We start from the raw sequence: 24533 nt of genomic DNA, 5'->3' as shown, positions 1-24533 counted from the left end.
AAGAAAATTCTTACAAATAAGTCATTTCTAGCATTGTAAATTTTATTTCGGCTTCTACACATTCTAATAAAATATCCTAACATTAATTAATTACAATTATATCTTTCAGCAGAGTAACACAAGTTAACAACAAAAATGACTTGGTTTTATCACTTGGAGTATATTTGCAAACCTATTGAAACGGTCAGCGATACACAAGGACAACATTCATAGCGTGGTAAACTTTGACCAAATCAACAACAACTACGTAACCAACGTTTGATTTCACAACAAATATTTTGTTAAAGGAATATTTGTTCACGAGATTGATTTTAAAACAAAGACTAGAGCGTGAAAATGTCATTTCTGGCAAAGCGCTCAATTTTACAGTCAGTTATAGGTACCTAACGGTTAACGTTCGTGTTGCTTGCCAGAAAGTTGAAATTGTATTGTAGAATAAGAAGTACCAAAATACAGAGCAACCTGATAACACAATGTTCGCTGACGCCTGTGGTAATAAACATCGTTATGACGCACCTCTTGCAAAGGAGTTTGTTACAGCTAGTTATCTCTTGATACATGGGAAGGGGAATCAATATCTTTTTGAGAAAACGAAATTTTATCAAGTTTCGTCCTTACGGCGTGATTTGAGTTTTTCATATCTCTTTTGTATATGATCATGTGCTGTTTGTATTTCAATAAGATCGTCTTGAGCTTTTCGTAGCTGTGTACAAAAGTGAAAAAAAAAACACGAATTAATCGGAATTGTGGTGCATTCATTGAATTTCTCCACATTGCTCCACATTTGTCCATATTACAATAAAAATTTAAATTATCCTGAAAATTGCAAAGGAACATGCTGGGAAATTCTGATCTACACCACCAAACATCTCATGGCATTATCCCGACAAATATGTTGGAAATGGAAATTCGGTCGACATGTAAAATTACAAAACAATATACGAAATTATTTCATGTCAAAGGCTTCGTATCTACCAAACAAATAATGCAACAATCATTGCATGAAATAAAACCATTCCTAAAAATAAAAAAGTAGATTTACTTCTCTTTGCAGTTTTCGTTTCTCAGTTTTTAATGTTTCCTCTGTTGCTTCCTGTGAAAGAATTTTTTGTTTTAAAGAAAATACTTGTGTATGTAAAGTTAATAAGAGAAAGAATGAAAGAATGTCAGCTGGTTATCTTCATGTCAATGAGTGTAAATATGCATGTGTAGTTTAAAAATATGTGTAATTATGCATGTGTAGTTTAAAATATGTGTAAATATGCATGTGTAGTTTAAAAATATGTGTAAATATGCATGTGTAGTTTAAAATATGTGTAAATATGCATGTGTAGTTTAAAAATATGTGTAATTATGCATGTGTAGTTTAAAAATATGTGTAAATATGCATGTGTAGTTTAAAAATATGTGTAAATATGCATGTGTAGTTTAAAAATATGTGTAATTATGCATGTGTAGTTTAAAAATATGTGTAAATATGCATGTGTAGTTTAAAAATATGTGTAATTACGTATGTGTAGTTTGCAATTACATTGACTTAAAAAATAAAGTTTACTAAAAAATAAAGTTTACAAAAAAATATTAGCGTACCGCAGCTTCTGCTTGTGATTTGTATCGTTTCACTTGACTTTCCAATCTCATCACCTAAAAAACCATGACTATAAATACAACAAACTGCTCCAGTTGTTCAAATTATCTATTGCTTTGATACACAGAAGCAATAAAGAATAACTATAAGCTAGAAATTTTATGAACCATTAAACGTTGTAATTTTACTAGAATTTAGGACTTGATGGTCCCCACGTTATCAATGTGAACGAAACCTACCAAGCCTTCAAGTCTAGTGTTTTCTTGCTCTAACTTGTGCATTTTAATCTTCATGTCATTTGCCTGCCTTGCAAATTCACCTACAGTTAAAGAAAAATCCATGTTCTTTAAAAAAATTTACATAGATTTCTTTCATTGTGTTTGGTTGCCCGTGAATTTCTGAACAAATCAAATAGCCAGCTCCATTTCGTGTAAAAGTTTTTTAATGCTAAAGAATGTTTTTTAACGGTGATGTAAAACAACGGTGATGTAAAACAACAGTGATGTAAAACAACGGTGATGTAAACCAACGGTGATGTAAAACAACGGTGATGTAAAACAACGGTGATGTAAGACAACGGTGATGTAAAACAACGGTGATGTAAATCTATGCAGTACTATAAAACTATTATAACGTAAAACTATAGTAATACGAAGAAAGATCAACTGACGTCGAATATCTTCCAAATCATCTTGAGTTGGAATTTCCAAATGACGTCTATCAACACCAGAAGCTGCCTTCAATTCAGCTAATTGACTTTGTAATAACTTTATCTTAATAAAAATAACGAAAAAAGACATGAAAAATGAATGAAGGTACTGCATATAAAAACTGCTGGTTTTGAACACGAAGCAGTTTTGTAGCATGATACAGAAAAAAATTGCTAAAAATATCGATGCTGCCACGCTAAGTGTTGCCGGTTACCTGATCCACTAAAAGTTCTTTATCGTCTGAAATGACTGCAGTTCGATCAACCGTAGCATCGCTGTTAGAATTTGACAATTTACTGCCTAAGAAAGGAGGATAATTAAAAGTAACGATGAAACAAAACATGAGAACAAATGATGATTTTTGTCCAGTCATTATGTTTGTGCATTGAAGTTTCATATTTTTCCAATGCTTTTTATAAGTGAAAAAAATAGTTTAAGTAGACGTTATGTGTCGTATAAATTATACAGACGGCCAATGTATGAATAATTTTCAGAAGGTGAAGTTAATTCCTTTCAAAGGAAAGATAAATTCCTCAGTTGTTGCTGCCTCCTTAAAATTTACAAACCCGATGTTTGTCTCGAGAAGGAAAAATCAACAACAAAGGAACAAAATTCATCCTGATTACATTGAGCATTCACCAAAGATTAGAAAGGAAAGAAAAGAAAAAAAAACGTAACTGTTTCTTTCGTAATTTCCACAATATTTTTGGATGACTGGTATAAACGCAATATGTTCAAAATAAATGGTTAGAACGATCTAGACATGCAGCAATATGCTAATATGTTAATTATTCAAATCATCACGTCAGCGTGATCAAGAATCAAGCGAAGGGAGTGGTCTCTAGCTAGTGATTGAAAGACGGATGATTTTTTTACAGGCATTTCTAAAAAACCAAAAAGCGTCATGTTTTACCTTCTTGTGACGTTGCCTCGTTATTATCTTTTATATTGGATGCATTTCCACCATCAGTTTCACTAACTACGGCGCCGTCCTGTTCTGAATCCTCAAATAACGACAATCCTTTTTCCTGTAATCATGAAATACTTAATCATATTACAAGGTCATAGTTGAACATTAACAGAACATTAACATTAAATTATACATAGAGAAATTTGCAAGACATGAGATTATCAAACAAAATGAAATAAATTATCAAAGCTCTTGTTTAGTTGATGATTCATGATTCTCAACACGTACAGCAATAAAATTATCCCTATACTCTATGGCCTCTTTATACTGTTCAATTTCCTTTTCCAAATTCTTTATTTGCCGTTTCAAGCGATCTATTTCCTTAAAATACAACAAACACAACATTAGGAAACAATTGTAAAGAAAGATGGCACATCTACATAGACTGTTGTTTACTAAATACCTTGTTTTTCTCCTTTAGTTCATACCTAGCCTCTGTGCATTCATCTTCTCCATCCTCAAGTCTTTAACAATCAAATGAATAAAATTAGTATCTGGATTGCTGGATGAGATTTTAGTCAAGTTTTTAAATGAATTTTACATAGAAATATTACATGAATTTGAGCTTCAAAGAGAAAAGAATTTTGATTATTTTCAACCAACAGCATCACACTCATGATTGATTCAAGAATGATTTAAAATCAGTTGTGGTGGTAATACATTTATTTTTGCAATAAAACATACTTGTCTTTTAGGTCATCAGTTTGATAAACCAATGTTTGCTTTTCATCATCTAGTTGAGCTATTTGAACCATAGCTTTCTTATATTTCTCTTCCAATTCCACAAGTTTGTCCTGAATACAAATGGAATTTTTATATTTTCCTGTTTTTCCATCAAATTTGTTACATAGTGGCTGTAAAGACAAGTTTTATTGCTAACTCCCCTGGCAACAAAACATGAAATTTTCAATTCAAGTTAACCATTGTCTTTTTTAGATCTGTGATGACATAACCAGTTAAACTATGAAGACATCATCAAAGATTTATGCAAGAAAGCTATCTTTTCATCTGGCAAATCCGTTATGTTTTCATCGGTAAATTAATATTGCCTACATTATGGGTGTTCAGTAACTACCTGAACTTGTTTAATTGATTTGTCTGAATCATGATATCCATCAATTTCTGAGTAGGAATTTTCATTAGATGTATTGGAATTTATAAGTGATGCTGAGGTCTGGAAGAAATCAAGACATAAAACTAAACAAAAAATCCTTGTATGATTACTTTCTAAAGGTTGATGATCAGTGATTGAATTTAATTGTGAAACAGCATCTTAAACAAATCCAACAATGCTAAAGTTCTACATTGCCAAATTGATAAAAACAGCTTAGCACGACAACTCACTTTTCTCTTGATTGGAGTTTCCTCATTTTGATACTGTTTTTCATATTCCTCGTCAAGCTAAAAAATAAAAAAGATTAAACAAAGTAGAAGCAACAACTGAATATATATTTAAACAAATCACAACTCAAACTTATACTGTTGTCCTGCTGTAAAAGCAATATTTTACAGCATTCTGACCTTACACTTTGATGTAATATTTCTTTAAAAATGAAATATTAGTGAAATTTTAGTGGTATAAAAACAGGCAAGGAGATTATTATTCAGTCACTTAATGTGAATGGTAATCTAATATTTCGCATTCCATAAATTCAATAACTTTTAAAAACACTTTAAACTTTTCCCCTTGCTGAGATTATTTATGGCATTTAAGTAATGTTCTATAAAAGTCTTCATCAAATAAAACTACCTCTTTTTGCTGTTTTTCCAGTTCTTTCATACGAATGGTTCGTGCTTCAGCTCTTGCTGCTCGTTTGGCCGCCAATCGTGTTTCAGCCTGATAATTACAATGTAAAAATTTATTTTGATTTTTTCAGAGATCTTATGAATCTGTCAATAAACAATTCTTAAAATACAAACTGTTTGACCTAAATTCGTTGTATCTTAACATTAGAAAAGGCAGGAACAAGAAAACAGTGATATTGCAAATGTACATAAATTTGATAATTTAAGAAACAGACATAAGGTTTACATAAATTACATGAAATAAAAGGAGTTCTTTTTCATGTTTGGTGCAGAATGATAGTGCTATTTAAAGAATAGCTGATCAGTTTTTCAACTGAAATAAATCCAAAGAAAAAATGGAAGTTGAAGTAAAGTTCCAGCAGCTGAAACAGTTCAATCACAACTTCACCACATTTTACAATGTCAACTTCAACATTTGTATAAATAAAAACTAAAAAGTGTTGATAAAGAAAATTGTTTAAATGTAGTGATCAAACAGCCAAATATCAGTACAAACAAAAACTAAAGATATCAAAGAAATATCTTAATTTATCAAAGGCCAAAACAAACGTATCTACGAAATATCGTGCATATACAACATCAGCGTTATACTTTATACATTGTTAAAAGCTCAATGTCGAGAATTCTGAATATCTTAATCCTAACAGTGAAAGTTTATTATTGACATACGAAAATTCTAATTACTCCTCGTTAAGACTGTCCATTCTAAAGTTCATAAAATACTACCTCGGAGGCAATTTGACTAAAAGCTTGATCTTCCGTTGTTGTACCCGACACATTTTGGCCACTTCTTCGTCTGCCAGAACTCATCGTTGGTTTTTTCTGACTTCAGGTAAATAATAAATGCAAGCGAAAGTAATAGATTGAGGGTCAGCCCTTAAGCGGAAGCCAAAAGACACTCATGAAATTAATATTTCGTTTGCAATAATAAAACTTTATCAAACTTTACATATAAATACAATGTTCTGATATCAAAAGGCCTCAAAATGAATCTTAGCAGAGGATTTTGTAACTCTCAAGATATTAGCACAATAAATTTGATCGTTATCTGTTTTGCGGTACTTCCAAACCCATATAAAGCCGCCATGGTGGTTATATAATTTATTCACTTGTCGAATTTGTAATTATAAATAGTGATATAATCATGAATAACTTGTGGACGAAAAAACTCCCGGATGTCAAATGAGATGACTTAGAACAAAGATGAGAGAAAATGGACCCTAGCACTGTGACTTTGACCATGACCAACTTCAACTTTAGACACTAGCCTAAAAACCACATACGAGATACATTCATTTATTTCGCAAATAACGGACTGCGCACTTTCCACTTTACGATTTCAAGTCTTAAAACTTTAACTCAACAAGTAATAGAATAGAATAAAAATTGACAAAAAAAAACGCTTCTCTAGACAAAAATTGAGAATAAAAATTTTTTGCCATTATATAAGTCATAAAAACTTTGTACAAGTACCTATAATATGCAAGTGCTTAACCGAAATATGTTTCTGTGAAAATGATTATTTGACATTCGTTGAAGGATGAAGCACTAAGCCATAGAAAGGAGTAATGAATGCCACGTAAAATGAGATGAATGAATTTATATTCATAGAATATAAATAGTTAGATCATAAAAGAAAAACATTGTTGTACTATGTCTTCGATGTAGTTGAAGAAAATATGATTGTAAATTTTGTTATATCCTAATATTGAAAGTTGCAAATTATAATAATGTATTAATTATTCCGGTAACATATTTTAAAAGTGTTCGCCACAGTGAAATTAAGTCATTGATTTTCAAACAGATTTTCGAAGAAAACATAGCACACACAAGTGAACAAGCTTGATAATTAAATTCTAAATTCTAGCTATAAGTGAAATATATATACAAGTAAACAACAATAAATATGTTGTATTAATACATTATCTACATAACATTTTATTTCGAAGTCATTTTATTATGTTTTTCGAACAATTAAAACGTCAACATGCCATAAGCAACACAAAAACTTGTGTGATTAATGTTTGTTCAAAACCTGAAGTATGGCGTTGACTTCATCTGCTACTGCTATCAAAGCAAATTCGAACTGATCCTAGAAAAAATCAAACAATCTTATTCATTTAAATGTAGTGTGATGTAATTTGTGATTAATCGGAGGACTAACTTTTGTTTTAACCATTTGAGGACGTTGATCTCGTAAATGTTCTAAAGTGGCGGCAAGATCTATTTCTTTTGCTCCTTAAGATAGAAATTCTTTCATTGCAGTAAGTAAAACAAAATCATTTTTTCATGTTTAATTACTTTATAAAGTACTACTAAAGTTATACCTCGCGTCATTTTACCAAGAACCATATCAATGAGAATATATGTTCCAGTTCTATCTATACCACCACTGCAATGGACCACAACTGGAGATGATTGGTTACGAAAACATTTAAGAACTTTTCTGTAAAAAATAAGAAACACATGCTTAAAAAGTGCAGCCATAAGATGAATGATTCGGCATAAAAAGAATAATATTGCTTTGTGTTGAAAAATAGAAGTTGCATAAATGTAACAATTAATGAATAAAATAAAAGTCGATTACCTTCTAAAGTCTAAAATGGATTTCGTTGAATTTGGTAATCCGAGATGTGGCCACGACAGGAAATGGAACTGAGTAACAGTTCTAGTCTCTCCAGTCTAGAAAAACATTTCATCGATTAAAACATAATCAGAAAGTATGAAAACTTGACGCAAATATGAATTATACTATATATAGCGCGGAGTCCTTGTATCCGAAAATGTTATACTCCGACACTTGGAAAGTGATTGGCACTTTTATACACTTACATAAAAACACATTATGGGTTTGGATATAAAATTAACGTATAAATTGTGTGAACGCGACGCTTTAACACAGTGGTGGTTATGTAAAAGAAATTTAATATCCATACATAAATTACACACTTAGCACAAATCTACGAAGAGCACGCCCACTAAACTTCAACACAGTTACGTACGTACTGTAAAACGTAAAACTTCATGTAAAAAAGAAAATTAAAAATATTTCAGTACCCGAATATTCTTCAAATAAAAACTTCGCACAAGATAATCATCACACCAGATGTGCTCTGATATTAAATTAACCTGTGTAGTTTGAAAAAAAAACAACCAGATTTAAAAAAAAACACAACATTTTATTAGATAAAGTCTGCATGCAGAGTAAAATAATTGCTCAAAAGGGGCTTAAATACGTAATTCTCTTCAGCACACATCTAACAACTTGATGAGCCCAATACAAAAAGATGAACAGGAAGATGTATAGCACAAATCCAATTATTCAAATCTTACTTGATAAATATGATACTCTTGATGGCCTTTTTGTGGCCAATAGCGATGGCATTGAGGCTACAAAATTCAAAAAGTCTCACAGTGAAGCAATATGAACCTTAGAAGCCTTGATTATGAAACATCCTAACTACAAATTTCAATAAAAATACAATAACAGTGTTTACAGTGCAAATGAAAAAGAACCTGTAACTTACCATTCCTAAATCAGCTAATTTAGTCAACATGACGATCACAACTACACCACGCTCCCATATCATCTGTAAAAATAAAGAATTCACACACTACTTAATATAATGAGCAATTAACACATGACGTAAACATTTCATTAACACATGATGTAAACATTTATATAAACACATCATATAGTATCATTCGCGTTTAAAAATTAAAATTAAACAGGCAGCAAACACTCAAATTGACACAGGCTGTAAAACACTCAAATTAACACTGGCAGTAAACACTCAAATGACAAAGGTGGTAAACATTTAAATTGACACGGGAAGTAAACACTCAAATGACAAAGGTGGTAAACATTTAAATTGACACGGGCAGTAAACACTCAAATTGACAAAGGTGGTAAACATTTAAATTGACGCAAGTTAACAAAATTAACACACAGTAAACACTCAAATTGACAAAGGTGGTAAACATTTAAATTGACACGGGCAGTAAACACTCAAATTGACAAATGAGGTAAACATTTAAATTGACGCGGCCAGTTAACACTCAAATTAACACGGGCAGTAAACACTCAAGTTGACCCAGGTGGTAAACACCAAAATTAACACAAGTGGCACACACTCACGCTGACACGGGCAGTAAACATTTAAATTGACACGGCCAGTTAACACTCAAATTAACACGGGCAGTAAACACTCAAATTAACACGGTATTTCCCATCGTCAACTTGCCTGCCAGAAGTCTGCAACAGTACTTGCTAGAGGACCTTGGGCAGCGATATAAGTTGGATAACGTGGATCATCATCAATCTTAAAGGAAGATAAGACAATGAACTCAACTGAGCAAGTTGTGACGCACTTACTACGTCATCTAAGTACCAAGTTCATCACTAGGTTTACTAGTTTTTGTATTTTTCATTAGACATACTATATAGCTTGCGTTGATGTAGTCTGAACCAGTCGCATTTGATGTCTCACGAAGTTTGACTCTGTTGTGATCATCTTAAGATAATTAAGACATTCGCATTCAATATAGGTTAAATTTATCAACACAGACAGGTTTACATGTTTGTAGATGTAGCTCGTCCTGGTTAGTAGAGTCCTGAGATAGCTGTTGGTGTTGATGTCGATGTTGACTGACGTTTCGACAACCTTAGCGGTAGTCATCTTCAGAGTTAAGTGAGGAGTAAATGTCAATGTTACGATAATCATGATACTATAAAATATGCTCGTTAGCAACACTGTGTTTAAATGTACTCATATTTACAATGCAATTTATCATAAATATTCTTTTGGGGAGTGTATTTACAGCAATACAAAATTGTATCTAAAAATACTTATACATACAGTGTAATACGTCACTATATCTAAAAATGCTCACGTATACATAATTGTATCTAAAAAAACTTATACATACAGTGTAATACGTCATTATATCTAAAAATACTAACGTATACATAATTGTATCTAAAAGTTTTTATACTTACAGGGTAAAACATCACTATATCTATTTTTCTTTATATTTTTTGGATCTTTTCCAATATCGCAGGCGTTTGGATCAGCCACGTATGAACACAGTTCCTGTCATTTCATACACAAATGAAATTTGTTGATATGTTCGTCAAATAAATGATAAAAAAGCTTTAGTTGAGGGAAGTTTTACAAACAACGTGATGGTATAATAAAATGAATTCAACAAGTATCATTTGTCCAACTAGAGTGATAGGAGCGTTGACATTATATTATAAAATAAATAAATAAAATAAATACAATATTAATGAATTGAAATAAACAGCTGGCAAAATCACGTAGCTTGCAGGAGCATTGTTTGATGTCACGTTTTTTTATAAATGCCCATTATGATATAAAATTTCAAAATTTTTAAAAACATATTTACTGGTATCGGTATTTAAAATTGTTATTGATGCCACTAAAATAGTTTGATATCAAAGTCTATTGGCCTATCAATACAAACATGTTGGCATCACCTATGCTTAATGAGGATACCACTAAGAAAGCATGGGATCAAGCAGTACTCTATTAATACAAAAATGTTGGCATCACCTATGCTTAATGAGGATACCACTAAAAAAGCCTGGGATCAAGTAGTGCTATATCAATACAAAAATGTTGGCATCACCTATGCTTAATGAGAATGCCACTAAAAAAGCCTAACATCAAGTAGTACACTATTCATACAAATTAATTTTATATTCCAACAAACCTCCCATTCATCAGATAGTCTGTTCTCATTTTGACGATGATCCTCCATATAATCCTAAACAACAAACATAACAAAATCATCAACATAGAATAAGAAAAAATAAAAAATTGATACTGTATAATTTGTCAATAAATAAATAAATTTTCTGACAAAAATTGATTCAATGGCTAAACATAGAGTTAAAATGTCATGGAAACCCATTGATTTTAAAAATGTCTACCACCCCTAGGAATATGGAACAATTATCTACATTAGAAGGATTTTTACTTTATAGCTGCATTAACAAAACACTTCTAAAAATGTTACCACATAAAATCATTAACAAACCAAAGTAAGTTAGTATTGGGAAAAATGTATATCAATTTTGATGTATCTTCTCTTTTGAATTGTTTTCTAAGGAAGACTATGCTGATGTATAAAATGCATAAAAATATTGACAAAGAACTTGTATTTATAAGAAACCAAACAGAACAAAACACTACAAATTTAAGTTCATTCTTGGCAACTGCATTTTATTAAATCACGACTACAAGTACCCTAAGTTTTAATATTTTTGCGTTTCATCTTTTCACCATAAAATTTCTTACCAAAATAGCATGACCTGTTGAAATATCCATCTTTGTGTCGACTGGTTCTTCACTCCTGTTAATAAGCACAATTTTGTTAGTATTTCTGATTTCGTTTCTACAGTAGAGATACGTAATAGTACTCGTCTGGCTTAGTATCTATAGAGGACGGAGTTCAAATGATCAAACCATTCAATACATTTACACTTATCCTCAACAGGAATTACGAAATAGACAGAGGTCATTGTTTGGAAGGACATGCCATATCGAAAAGATCATAGATCGTTACCAATGGACAAATATCGTTCTTGCAGAAGGAAATATCAAAGGTTGCTATATCTTAATGAGATTCATATACATGCAGATGTATATATATATATATATTCACCAGGAATATTTTGGTTGTATTCCTTTGTTATGTAGTGTTTCTTTCATCGATCCATCGTCAGAATGATTTACCGACGTTGTTTGAATGGGCGAATCCCGTGGCCTGTCGCAGATGTCGCCATAAACTCTGCGAACAATAACATTTTTATGAATACATCATTTACGCTTGAAAACTTGACATCACGATATGGCAACAATTGGCTTTAAAATTAAAACTAGATTGCCATAACCAAACCATATATATCTAGTACAACTATAATAAATGATTTGGAACTGACGTAACTACAGAAAGTATTTGCTTACGGACGCCAGGCTTGTTAACAACGGAAAAACTATTTATTATTCATTCACTAACCGTCAAAGAATATTTTATACTGCGTATAGTTACTATTTTAACTAAAAAACTATTTCACTGCCTACTCCACCTGAAATAAACCCATAAACGACGATAACATTCAACAATGTACGACAGAAAACACGTACATAATATATTTCACATTGTAATGCAATGTATAATTAAATTTCGAAACCGTGTTTTCCTCCAACGTTAATTAAATTTTCAGGACTAAAACAAAGAATCTTTCGATAATAAGACTCATGTTGATTTTGATATAAAACAATTTATAGAACGCTGTGGTGTCAAAAAAACATTGGTATATAAGTTAAACACTCATATTGTAATACCAGAGTCAAGTGAGATAGTTGTTACACTTTTATGTACCAGGATGGAAGCCTTTTATAAACCGACCAGCATTCGTGTTTTTTAAAACATTTCTAGTAGATTTCTTCATGTGATATAGATAAAAATACCTGGTAATCGGATGCTGTTTCTTGACCATCTTGTTTAGAAACCCACTTTGGTGATTTTTTCTCTTTAGTTCTAAAGAATCAAATTTCGACATGACTAATTTTGAGACAAGCAATAGGTCAACAAAAAAGCTATGTACCTTTTAAGAATAATGAAGAGGCATACGCAGGCCAAAAGAAGAGCAGAAATACATCCAGCTACTATGAGTAATGTCATCACAAATTGGTGATCGTCATCTTTATCATCATATCGATCAACAGTATCTCCATCCTGAAGGAAACAGTGAAAGGTTACGTGGTTAGTCACTGCATCGTACACAAATGACTAGAGCAATGCAACTCATCTAACTCATTTGAAAAACTCTTATAGTCAAAATATCTAGCGCGCATTTATCAATATTTCAATTTTTTTACGTCAGACACTCATAAAAAACACATTTATAACGCGGAGCCTGTGAAATAAGCTTTATTATTTGAAATACGCCTGAAAATCGAATTTTGAGTGTTTGAAACATCTTAAACATGAAAAAACCCCACAACACAAGAACATTAGCAGTTATGTAAACTAGCATTGCCCTGACATATCCATCAAATACCCTGCTTATCCATCATACACGTGTCATAGTCTCATAGACAAACCTTTGAGTCCAATGACGCTGACAACACAGTCATACCCACAGCTTTTTTGATATTATCTTTTAATGACTGATCTATATGAACGAGAAGTTCAAGATAAGAGAGTATAACGTTGTTATGCATACCAAAATCACCGGCAAACTTATACCATTGTTAATTCTGTCAACAATTTTAGAAAACTTTGATCCATCTGTACTCGACTTGTTCAACAAATGAAACACGACTTTGTAATCATCAGCACTGAAACATTTAAGTCACAACAACTGTAAACATCTGATCATTTTCTTTCTCAACGAAACATGTATTGAATCAAAAATTTCACTTTACTGAAAATACGATTTAATGTTTATTTTGTAACAAGATATCAAAATCATAAATAAGCAGAAAGTATTTAAATTGGTCATTGAACGGAGTCACTGAACCGCTATAAAATATCAATTTGTGTGATTTGAGATCAGAATGCCTTTATTTCTGGCCAAGTCATGATAAATAGTGATTCTATAAAAGTTACAGCATCTATTGACTCAGAACTTGAACATAAAAATCTTTTTATCCATTTGGATATTATTAATTAATCGACTGATGGAGAAGAAAGTTATTCTTTGATTTATTTCATTTATCAAACTTACGTTACGGAGGTGATTGTGGTTTTTTCATTATCAATTCCCCATAAATAATCCTGAAGAGCTCTCAACAAGTTGTTGGCACGTTCCGGGTTTAATCTACATGAATAAATAGTATTGATGCTTAAATCTGTTCTTTCCAATATGAACACGTAAAATAAAAACAGCTGTATGTATGAATTAATCAAACTGCGGAGACAAAGTGCTCAAATTGCATTGTTGCCAAGGAAATCTTGACATCACCGGAATGGTTCGTAAAATGATTATTGAATAATTTGTAGCTTTAGCACTGCGCAAAAAACGGTGTTTTTAAGAAAACTTTGTACAGAACTGTTAGTGTCCACTAATCGTGTGAAAATTATCGATCAATGAACTGATTTAGTCTGCTTTTAAAAACCATGTTTATTTTACTATGCAAAACTGATCCCAACTACTACGCCCACAACTTTTACGCAAGATGCTTTTCGGACAAATTTTCGCTAATCCTAGTTCCAACGTATATTTTTATCGACTCAATGTGAGCAAGCTGGCTATGTGTCATTGTTTTACAGCTTTCACAATCATACGTGAAAAAAACTTCATTTCACATTTCTACACCCGACATAAAATTCTCCTACGAGTTTGCGCATCACATATTTATCTGTAAGTTGCACATTTTTATCATTTCATGATAAAGTTTTCTGAAAAAGATGTTTATAACCATTTTTGCCACTAAACACACGCTTCATCATTCCATAACAAACAAACAGTACAAAACCAACAGCCATGTCCTGTATATGAAAGTTTGCCTTGTTTTATACAAATATACCCTCTACTTGTCTATACCCTCTACATAATTATATAGTCTACCGCTATACAATGACAAATTGAAAGAGACAATCATGAAATTATCAAGAATAAGTACCTTTCTTTAACATATAAGGAGATAAGACCAGGATGAACATAAGGAGTGGGTATAGTACTGCGTTTTATGTTGTTTTCATTGTCGTGTTTTTGTTGTACATCATACAACTTTGCTTTATCCTTCTGCTCAGCAAGTGGAGCATCGACAATAGAACTAACTTGCTGACTTTTGAAAAAATCTTTCACATTTTCGTAAGTTGCATCAGGACTGTTATTTTGGATAATGTCGGCTTTAATGTCACCAACTTTTCCCGCCACGAGTACCCCGACTTTCGTCTTCTTTGATCGAGAGTTAATCTGAACATGTTCAATCTTTTGAGGTGAACCAGAATCACTGCTGGGAGTTTTAGGTATCAAACTAAGCTTCGACTTATCCACGTCAAAATATTTCTTATCGTTTTCAGTTAGTGGTTTCATCTCAATTTCCAAGTCCAGTGATTCGTCATTGTTAGACACATTAGGACTTTTCCGCACTTCTTTTTCATTAGATTTTTCAAACTCATTTAAGTCTCGATCATGAAAAATTTTCTCATTCCTTGCTTTCTCAAACTTAACTTGTCGATTTTCTTTTTTAGATGAAGGAAGAGAAGATGCCAAACCATCGTCCACATGCTTTTTTTCAATTTTTCTGTTAACTTTATCTGAATCTTTGGTATCAAGAAAGGCAGAATTACCATCACTACCCCGTTTATCCCATGAAGTACCTTTATCATTTATGTTACTTCCAGATAATTCATCATGTTTTAACGAATCTGGAGAAAAATTATCTGATAAAAAGGTCATATCATATTTTTTATCATTGTCGTTCGTTTCCATTCTGCCATTTTTTATTGCCTGGGCATTAAATACTCGTTTTCTCTTCCTCTTCTTTCTAATAAAAGAAATCTCGAAAGCAGGTCTTTTAAAGTTCTTCTTCAGTAATAAAAACGACTTTTCATTTTTTGGATATTTAACAGAGCCATCCTTTTTAAAATAAGTCATGTCATATTTGTTATTGAAGGTATCCTCCGCAGAAGATGGTATACTTCTCACTGGCAGACCTTTATTTTCAGCAAATTTTTGTCCTGTTTAAGAATTCACAGAAAAAAACTATGGATAAAAGCTGGGATCAACAATTGTTGTTAAAACCAATAAAATTAAACAGCTATTACAATCCAATTTTTTCACAAGCTACTCATCAAAGTTCATAAATAAAAAAGATTGTTGTAAATTATGAGGTATAAAATCAGTAGCATAGCCCGCCTGCAGATTTACACAAGTCATGTAAAATCTGAAAGATTACCATTTTACATTTCTTTAGAAATCTATTGTTCTCAAAGTCAGGGAACACAAAAATATTTGCATGGCAGGAGTAAAAATTTGGGCTGGAAATGCTACTGTACACAATGCAACATCAACCATCTTTCTTTCTAAGGTACACAACTCATCACAAACCTTGACTGTTTATGTATGTTATACACAATTCAACAATTCAACATTAACCTTTATTCTTTATGAGGTACAAAAAGGTATAATAACAATTACTTATTGAGATACATTATGTAACATTTACCTTGATCTTTCATGTGACCAAAGTTTTTCTTAAAAATTCTTCTTTTACATTTTCCAAATGGATAAAACTCAGCTGAAAAGAAATAACTAGTTTCAAAATGACAATTAATTAGAAATCTTTTCTAACTATTACCTAAACATCCTGTCCAATTATGTATTATAGATCTCTTGTTTTGTTTATGTTTTGCTGGCAGGATGATTAATTCCAGGAGAGATTAACCATGTAATGTTGTCTAAAAACACTCAACCAAATCTGCCTGCCAGCAAAATGTAAAACAAAGCAAGGCATCTACCACTAAAGTTACATTAATTAACATGAAGCTCATGTGACACAAACTGAGCTTTATGATAAGTCAATCCAGATTTGAGTTTGGGCAAAATGACAGTATAAATAACCTCATGTGACACAAACTGAGCTTTCTGATTCATCAATATTCTGGTTTGAGCAAGGTGGGACAAAATAGATAACCTCATGCTACACAAGCAAGTGGGACAATATAAATAACCTCATACTACACAAACTGGACTTTCTGATTCGTCAATTCAAGTTTGAGCAAGTGTGTCAATATAAATAATTAGCATTGATCAAATCAAGCATGAGGTAGAACTTTCTGGTAATAACATTTTCACCAAAAATAATTGAACACTGTGAATTTTGTTATTTTGGAAAAGCTCCTCTCCCCAAACAAGCAAGATGTCTACAAAATGTAATTTAGCAACGATGCATAAATCATGTTTAAGTCATAATGATAAAACCAGACAACCCACTGATATTTCCAACTGTCACAAATGACATATATCAAACATTGTAAATAGGGAAGAAGGGAAAACTTGAATGATTCTAAGCAGCTGAAAAAACAGTGCATTGAATTAATTATTTTTTGTAGTGAATATATTACAGAATACAAGACAAGAGCTCTTTCAAATATTTCCTTAAAAGAAATCTCTACACAAACTTTAGTATCTCAATTTCCTATAAAATCATCGTCTAAAAATGCGTTAAGGTTGTTTGAAATGATGATTATTACAATGTTTACACAAGAAGACCAGTAAATTCAAACAAAATACCGTTAACTGTCTGACAAAGACAATCTTTCTATATTTTCTGGGCAATATCAAAAACGTCACAAAACATAAGAGAGTGTATCTTCATATGGCAACGGTTTGCCAGTGAAGCGTTTATTAAATTTAAAACATTTCCTACAAATAAATCAAAAATAAAAGCTATCGCTATAGCAGTAAAATATTGTAAGGCTAACATAAAGATATATGACTGAATATTAAATTATATTTACACTAAATTTAGCAAAATAAATGATCTTTGAACTTTACAACCTTTATAAGATTAGTATTGCTTACCTGCGTTGCAAAATTCATCATATCGACAAAGATTTATTAAACGAGAGCAACCTGTGCATTAAAAAGAACAAATTTCAAACATAAGCAGAGTTCCACGGCAGCTTTTGTATATAAACATTGTCAAGTAGAGTGAAAAGATCGAAGGTCCAACACACAAATTTCCTTACCGATTGCGCCCTCTCCGTTCAATGAATCACTGTGAACAAATTGATTTAATACAACTATCACAACTAAGAAAAGACTTGCTTCTCTTCCATTTGACATCCATTAAAAAAACCGTTATTTAATGCCTTTAAATCGCTTTGTTTCGATCGTTTGCATCTCGACTCGATGCCCACACTAAAATAAATTAAATAATAATTCATTTGCCTCTTTGCGGGTGTGTAGTGAACCCATTGAGTGAGTGAACTTCACCTGCGCCTGAGTACGTGACGTCACTTTTCTTTTCTTTGTCAATAATCGGACATCGCTTTTTTCCTAAGTCCAGAAACTACTAGAAGCAGAGCAAGATGCCAAAACTTAAAAATATATTAATTAATCTTCAAACAATCGTGTAGTTATAGAAAAAGTACAAGATATAGCACAAAAAACATACAAACAAACAAACCCTTAAATATTTCGGTCCAAACGTACCGATTTCGATTGTTTTTATATACTTGGTATTGATACAATGTGTAGCTCAACTAAGCAAGATAATCATTACGTTGAAAAGGTTTAAACAACCAATATTACACTCACGCAGGGGCACAGATATAAGTTTTGTAGAAAAATATAGTTAAATATGGAAAACAACAATGAAAAGTTAAGAAATACTACTACAACACCATTATAAAGAGAAAAAATTCCCAACTATAAATACCCCCATGCATCATGGCCCTAAGGTCGATAATTAGAGAAATATTCATTATGGGTTCTACACCTTATTACATTCTCTTGAAATCATTTGTTTACTACAGATTATAACATGCTAATATGACCTTCCTGCCCAATTATAGATCTTCCAACGCTCATACAGCCATCACAACGCTCCACGACAAATTTCTCTTTACAAATGACAATAGTCATCAAAAGAATAACATGAAGGGTTTTCCCAGTGTTCTTCATAACCAAAATGGATGATATTTTCAATCATTGGTAAACTGTGGTGAAGTCTGTCCAAACTTCATCATGTTGTACCAAGTTTATGAAAATTACTTTTGCTCCTCCAACAAATATTTTTTTCGTGTAAATTAACAGCAGGAGCCGGTGGCGTGAAGGCCGAATGGCACTATCCACTGGATAGCAATATTCTTGAACGCTTCAAACATCGCGGATTTGAACTGTACAATCAATGAAACACAATATTGGGTTTAGAATTACAAAATTTCGTTATGGCAAAGAAAATATAAAAACTTTTTTCACAAGCCTTAAAAGACTACTGTCCAATGGATAACACTATCCAGGCTTCGTGCCACCGGCCCCCGAAGACTTTCATAGCATAACTAAAGTATTGAGCTCACTTGGCCAACGTTTTAAAACATTGCACATGAAGAACCCATTGAGTTCTATAAGACCTGGAGGGGCAACGTCAACAAAATTACTATAAATTATCAGCGCGCGGCCGCGTGGTCAAAAACATGGCGGATTTTGGTTGTCAAAGTCAGCGGAAAGACGCGGGCTCATAAAATGAAATTTTTTTCGCCCACCCGGATTTGACAACCACAATAGCGATTATATAAAATATCAATGCCAAGCACAAAACTTTAGAAATTTTATCTTTAAAACATGCTGCAAACTTGTTTGGTATACGGATGCTGAAGTAATGCCAGAAAAGGAAACATTTCATGACACCGGTAAGCAACGTAAGATTGTTTTATTTAAAGTGTTCAGTGTTTTGTTTTAAGTCAATACTTGAAGTGTGATGGCATATATTTTGTGAATGTTTTACTCCAAAGTTATAATTTAAGTTATGTTTATCCAGTCTTATTTGTTCTTTACTTAATCGATTGCTAGACGAGGCAAAGCAACCAGTTCTTATCGAGATATGCATATCTTAAAACTCCTTGTTTCAACTGAGTTGAAATGGAGGATTTTTTGTGATATTTTTCTGAAAATATGAAGCAAATATTAAGGACAGAGCTGTATTGAAATCAAATGCAGTGCAGGATTAATTAATGAGCTCTTTGGTACATGTCGTACAATAAAAATTACCTGTATTAAACAGCTAGCCTGGACAATTTGACAGATTTGGACAAGCATGATGATGGTGTGTAGGTTTGCTTTATGCTAAAAGTTTTATAAATGCCATCTGGTGTTTCTGTAAATGAATTGTTTGTTACACAGTGTAGTAAACAGGTTAGTACATCAAAATCAAGATAAAAACTACTTTGTTCAATAATGTGCCAAATTTTGTTCCTACCTTGAAATATTTGCTCAAGAAAAGCTTATCATTGCATGAAACATTAAATACAGTACTGCATCATCTGACAAAATCCATCGTTTTTCAATTCCAGGTGATTAAAAATTCACATAAGATGCATTGGTTGCAATGAAGTTGAATGTGAAGAAGCAAAATTGATGGCAAAGAACTTTTTATGTCTTATGAAGAATTACGATATCATTTAAAAGAATAAGAGTAGCAATCTAGTAAAGCCACATCTGCCTTCAACATGAGACTTTTCCAATTATGTATAGTTACTTTGTACAAAATACTATTTTAGATAAACTTGATTTTTAAGTCATTTACTGATATTTTTACCAAAAGACAAAAAGAAAAATTCAACGGCATAATGTAAAATTCAAAAATTTGTCAAGTTGTTTGAACCTAGAAAAAATTAGTATAAGTAACTGTAATTTGTAACTGTAACCAAAAGAAAAGTAGTGCAAGAAGGTTAGCATTTTTGAGAATTAATAAGTTCTTGACATACATTACACAAGGCCATAATATCATAAATAATGTCTGTATAATAACAATTATACAACCTGCTAAATATCTTCACCTACATTATAATTATCTTAACAGGTTTGCCTTCATGCAGCAATAAGAAAAGTGTTATGTCAGAGAAAACAATGCACTTTGATTTAAGTAAGTATTTTAAATGGGAAATTAATGTAGTTCTGTTCAGTAGTAGATCCATGGTTGTCAATAACAATCCATTTCTAATATCTTGGCTCAAAACAGAACCAGCAACATGATTATAGAATTTCTGAATTTCGTTCTTTTGCTCTCCTAGTTCAAGATATTTTCTCATAAGTTCTCAGTAGATTTATCAGAATATCATAATACCATAAGACACCCAGAATCAATCCTACCAAAAAAAACTCAAAAAAATTACATACCTACTTATAATATATTTCCAGTCGACTTAAGTCGTAGGGGTAAGCTAACTTTTTCTAACTCCTTTTTGGACATTTTAACTAAGATTTACCCATCTATTCAAGAAAGACAGTTGCACCAAGCTGTTTACAAATAGTCAAAAACACAAGTATTGCGCATGGGATTATGCATTAAAGCTTAACGACACATTGACAGTGTAAAGAATGCCGTTTGATATTTATTTCTAATATAGCTAAAGCATTACTTGAAAACATATACGCTATTTTACAGTAGATTTACCTCATTTAAATGTGTGTGTCTATTTCACAAAAACCTGAAGCATTATTTTCAATATTTTATGCTTACGATATCGTGGTTGTTTTCGCTGGTTGTCATTAATACACACAGGAATAGACATCCGGATTCGGGAGGGAGCGAATGTTAAACATTTTTCTCAAAGTGGAAGTTTTGACAACCAAAATCCGCCATTACCGCCATGTTTTTGACCACGAGGCCCAGGCCCCTTTGCCCCTCCAGGTCTTTTAGAGCTCAATGGAAGAACCCAATAACTAAAACGAATTAAATCCACTGACATTAAAGAAACTGCAACGGTTTATTTAGAAAACAGTTCACATCGAGAAAATTAGAATCACAACTTTAAATTGACAGACTTTAATTCTTCTTTTCCATGTTGACCTTGCCCAGCTTATCTTTTATAACACCTTGCTGGCTTAAGACGTCCGGTCATAGAGGGAGGCGCCTTGTAAAATTACTAGAGCTGCTTTTTCCTCGCTTCTCTTCTCAAACTTCTCAGAAAAGTCGTACGAAGTATCATCTCGATTTTTATTTCATATCTTTCATAAATCTGGTCTCAATCATGGAGTACTCACAGAAGAAAACTGCAGCTGAAGTGATTTCATCAATGTTTTCATCAGATGATATAGTCCCGTATTTATCTTTTGATAGCTCATCAACATCCGTACATTTTTTATGTGATGCATTTTCTGTGATTAACGAGCCGCTGTTTAATACCTTGACTTTATTGATGTGTGCAGTTTTGTCATTGGATGTGTTTATATTGCAGTGCACAATCTTCATGTGTTTCTCCACTTGTGCTTTCTCCTTGAACGTTTTTAGACATAAATAACATTCATAGAGCTTTTCACCATCGTGACTTCTTTCATGAGCAATCAAATCATTTTGTCCAATGAAAAATTCACCACAAAGTTCACAAGTGAAATTGTGTTGCACACTGTGCATTCTTTGATTCATGATACAAGGTCCTGGTTGCCTACAATTTGCATAGTTCTCGCTAATTTCGATTTTAATGTTAGAATCTGTTTTCACATTACAATTCAACTCCAGTTTTGAATTGCAGTCCTTTCCACATGCAAGACATTTCAAGCATGAGTCAATCTTGCATTGAGTCATATGATTATTTAACTCGGTAGTTCCAGGAAAGTTCTCTAAACATACCTCACATCTGTATACAACATTCTCAGCATGAGTTCCTTCATGTACCAACAAATTAGAGAGACGGATGAATGTCTTAAAACAAAACTGACATTTATACAAACCATTAACTCGTTGATAATTTGTAATTAAATCATTTGTCTGACCATTTTGCCAAAGATGATCATTTGGCTTTTCATTACACAAGAATTTATCATTATTTGTTTCATTATTAAGTGTTTTGGTTTTCCCATCAACCATGTTCATGGGTCGGATTGTTTCATACTGTTGAAAATGATGTTTTGGATTTGTTCCCATGATAAAAATGACACTATTCTGTTGACTATTAGTGATGGAAGGTTGTGCTGTATTTTGAGAACTGTTCACTTTATCAGAGGCTTGCTTCTTACTAAGATTATCTTTTGTAAGAACTTTCCCCTGACTTGCTTGGTAACTAACACTATGATTGCTGTTTATATGTAATTTCAGATGAGATTTTTGTTTGAAAGATCGTTCACAATACTTACATTTGTGCAGTCTAACATCACTGTGTGCTTCAATATGATGCTTCAGTTGTGAACATTTTGTAAATGTTTTATTGCATATACGACATTTAAATCTTGTGTCACCTGTGTGAATTCTCTCATGATTTAGCAATTTTGCATAGGATGAAAAAAGTACTCCACAATGAAGACATTCATACAATGTATGTTGATTCAAAATTCCTTCTTTTGTCAATGACATTGTAAAAATCTGAAACATTTAAGGACTCGAGGATACAGCTGTCGGCCTGCAAACTTCATGTGTAAACCATCTAGAAACAGAAACAATAAAATAAAACAGGTTGAAGATAAGAGATTGGTTCGAAATTTGTTGAAACTTCATTTTCAACAACAGTACGCCTATGACAATGACAATCGGTTTAGTTCACAAATTACGTCACTCGTCTACTCTCAATTCTCAAACCAATTCGACAAAACTTATATTTACCAAAGGTTCAATAAACAAAAGCTTATAAAAAGGGAAAATCCTAAAGCAGATTATTTCAAACACAATCAAATATTTGAGATACTCTGCTTTGACGAATGCATTGACAAAAAATACATTACATTTTATGCCAAAACTAAAATGTCGATTTGTTTCTTACCTAAAGCTATAACTCTACTGCTGCATTCATTACATCAATCTTACAGCCACAGCACAAGATCATTTATAAACTTCGGGAATCTACTTCATTTTAACTATAATAAACGTTCTTTGAGTAAGCCAGGAGCATTGAGCACAATGATTGATATTTATGGTCATTTAATTACAAGCCTGCATTACCTGCTTGTTTGTACCGCCTAAAAACTCAGGCTGACATGTTCCCTGCATTGAGTTCATACCGTTCATACGATAATTTGTAGACCTACTTCTTCCATATAGTGGGATAGTAGTTGATGCAGAGCTGCATAGTTTATACATGTAGCTCAAAGATTATTCAATTGTTGACTTCGATTGTTCACTCATGTAAAAAACGTAACTGTAAATTTTCTGGTGCTAGACAACCTACAGAGAAATCTGCCTCACTTTTGTAGGTAGGCAAATAAATCCCATTATCTACAATCCACCTAACAAATTTATTGATGAAAACATTGCACCTACTCTGATTTTGGATATGCATGAAATGTTTCATATGATAGCATAAATTTTTACCGCTAGACTTGTCGCACATGAAAAAGCAACATAAAGTACGTTCGTTAATTGATACATAGCATTCTCGTATATTGCTTTGACTCATGCGCATAACACCTATAATGAATGTGTTATATTATAAACAATAAATAACATTATTGCTATGTCTATGTTAAAATTGAAGTTGACGTCCTTTTCCTTTACATATTTTTCGTGTTTCGTGCTGATCATTCAATAAAACAATTAAATGAAGATATGATCTTCGCACTTTTGCTGGACAATTTTTAAGCAATTGTCTCATGAAAAATTCAGGTGACTCAACGGGATATAACATTGCATATAACATTCTTTCATATTCAATAAAACAATTGGTAGCCAGACGCAGATTGATATCTCCAACTCTGGAATAATAAAAGTAAAAATAGAGCTTATAACAAAAGCCTCGTACAAATAAACACATGGCTTTTTTA

General features: G+C 32.3%; 3 protein-coding genes across 5 annotated transcripts; all 3 read right to left on the bottom strand.

Moving 5' to 3' along the window:
• Positions 1–24: 24 nt before the first annotated feature.
• On the bottom strand, positions 25–6176 carry LOC124443277 (leucine-rich repeat flightless-interacting protein 2-like). 2 transcript variants are annotated; one of them, XM_046993814.1, is made up of 14 exons: positions 5801–6174; positions 5019–5105; positions 4613–4669; positions 4344–4442; positions 3953–4062; positions 3672–3732; positions 3497–3589; positions 3212–3326; positions 2513–2598; positions 2259–2361; positions 1828–1907; positions 1591–1644; positions 1043–1093; positions 25–703 (listed from the first exon to the last, which is right to left on the bottom strand). In XM_046993814.1, exons 1-14 carry the CDS (start codon positions 5882–5884, stop codon positions 602–604), a joined length of 1182 nt encoding a protein of 393 aa, XP_046849770.1. In that variant the 5' UTR covers positions 5885–6174; the 3' UTR covers positions 25–601. The 2 variants fall into 2 exon arrangements, with proteins under 2 accessions (XP_046849770.1, XP_046849771.1); XM_046993815.1 differs by lacking the exon at positions 4344–4442 and having other exon boundaries at positions 5801–6176.
• A 731-nt stretch (positions 6177–6907) lies between these two features.
• LOC124451456 lies at positions 6908–18038 on the bottom strand. The gene is made up of 23 exons (XM_047002101.1): positions 17810–18038; positions 17643–17693; positions 16285–16356; positions 14734–15796; positions 13836–13928; positions 13355–13446; positions 13210–13280; positions 12711–12841; positions 12574–12643; positions 12184–12188; positions 11765–11890; positions 11398–11452; positions 10811–10864; positions 10074–10167; positions 9515–9588; positions 9319–9396; positions 8602–8664; positions 8408–8464; positions 8132–8203; positions 7662–7756; positions 7402–7520; positions 7239–7312; positions 6908–7166 (listed from the first exon to the last, which is right to left on the bottom strand). Exons 1-23 carry the CDS (start codon positions 17904–17906, stop codon positions 7092–7094), a joined length of 2781 nt encoding a protein of 926 aa, XP_046858057.1. The 5' UTR covers positions 17907–18038; the 3' UTR covers positions 6908–7091.
• A 3493-nt stretch (positions 18039–21531) lies between these two features.
• Positions 21532–23691, bottom strand: LOC124443264 (zinc finger protein 91-like). 2 transcript variants are annotated; one of them, XM_046993811.1, is made up of 3 exons: positions 23537–23691; positions 22917–23203; positions 21532–22485 (listed from the first exon to the last, which is right to left on the bottom strand). In XM_046993811.1, exons 2-3 carry the CDS (start codon positions 22932–22934, stop codon positions 21781–21783), a joined length of 723 nt encoding a protein of 240 aa, XP_046849767.1. In that variant the 5' UTR covers positions 22935–23203; positions 23537–23691; the 3' UTR covers positions 21532–21780. The 2 variants fall into 2 exon arrangements, with proteins under 2 accessions (XP_046849767.1, XP_046849762.1); XM_046993806.1 differs by having other exon boundaries at positions 21532–23203.
• Positions 23692–24533: the final 842 nt, after the last annotated feature.

Source organism: Xenia sp. Carnegie-2017, unplaced genomic scaffold (genome assembly GCF_021976095.1).
Source record: "Xenia sp. Carnegie-2017 unplaced genomic scaffold, XeniaSp_v1 HiC_scaffold_1, whole genome shotgun sequence".
Lineage (NCBI taxonomy): Eukaryota > Metazoa > Cnidaria > Anthozoa > Malacalcyonacea > Xeniidae > Xenia > Xenia sp. Carnegie-2017.
The sequence above is the reverse complement of the archived record's forward strand: the minus strand, read 5'-3'. Positions and strand labels throughout refer to the sequence as shown.

Bases quoted from the DNA above. Each gene is read 5' to 3' on its own strand.
- LOC124443264 (XM_046993806.1), bottom strand. From the start codon at position 23,151: ATGTTTCAGATTTTTACAATGTCATTGACAAAAGAAGGAATTTTGAAT.
- LOC124451456 (XM_047002101.1), bottom strand. From the start codon at position 17,906: ATGTCAAATGGAAGAGAAGCAAGTCTTTTCTTAGTTGTGATAGTTGTA. The intron at 12,842-13,209 runs GTTTGTCTATGA...TGTTTCCTTCAG, and splicing joins CAGCGTCATTGGACTCAAAG to GATGGAGATACTGTTGATCG. The intron at 9,397-9,514 runs GTATGTCTAATG...TCTTCCTTTAAG, and splicing joins ACATCAACGCAAGCTATATA to ATTGATGATGATCCACGTTA.
- LOC124443277 (XM_046993814.1), bottom strand. From the start codon at position 5,884: ATGAGTTCTGGCAGACGAAGAAGTGGCCAAAATGTGTCGGGTACAACA. The intron at 1,908-2,258 runs GTCAGTTGATCT...CTTTAACTGTAG, and splicing joins TGATTTGGAAGATATTCGAC to GTGAATTTGCAAGGCAGGCA. The intron at 704-1,042 runs GTAAATCTACTT...TTTTGTACACAG, and splicing joins AACGAAAACTGCAAAGAGAA to CTACGAAAAGCTCAAGACGA.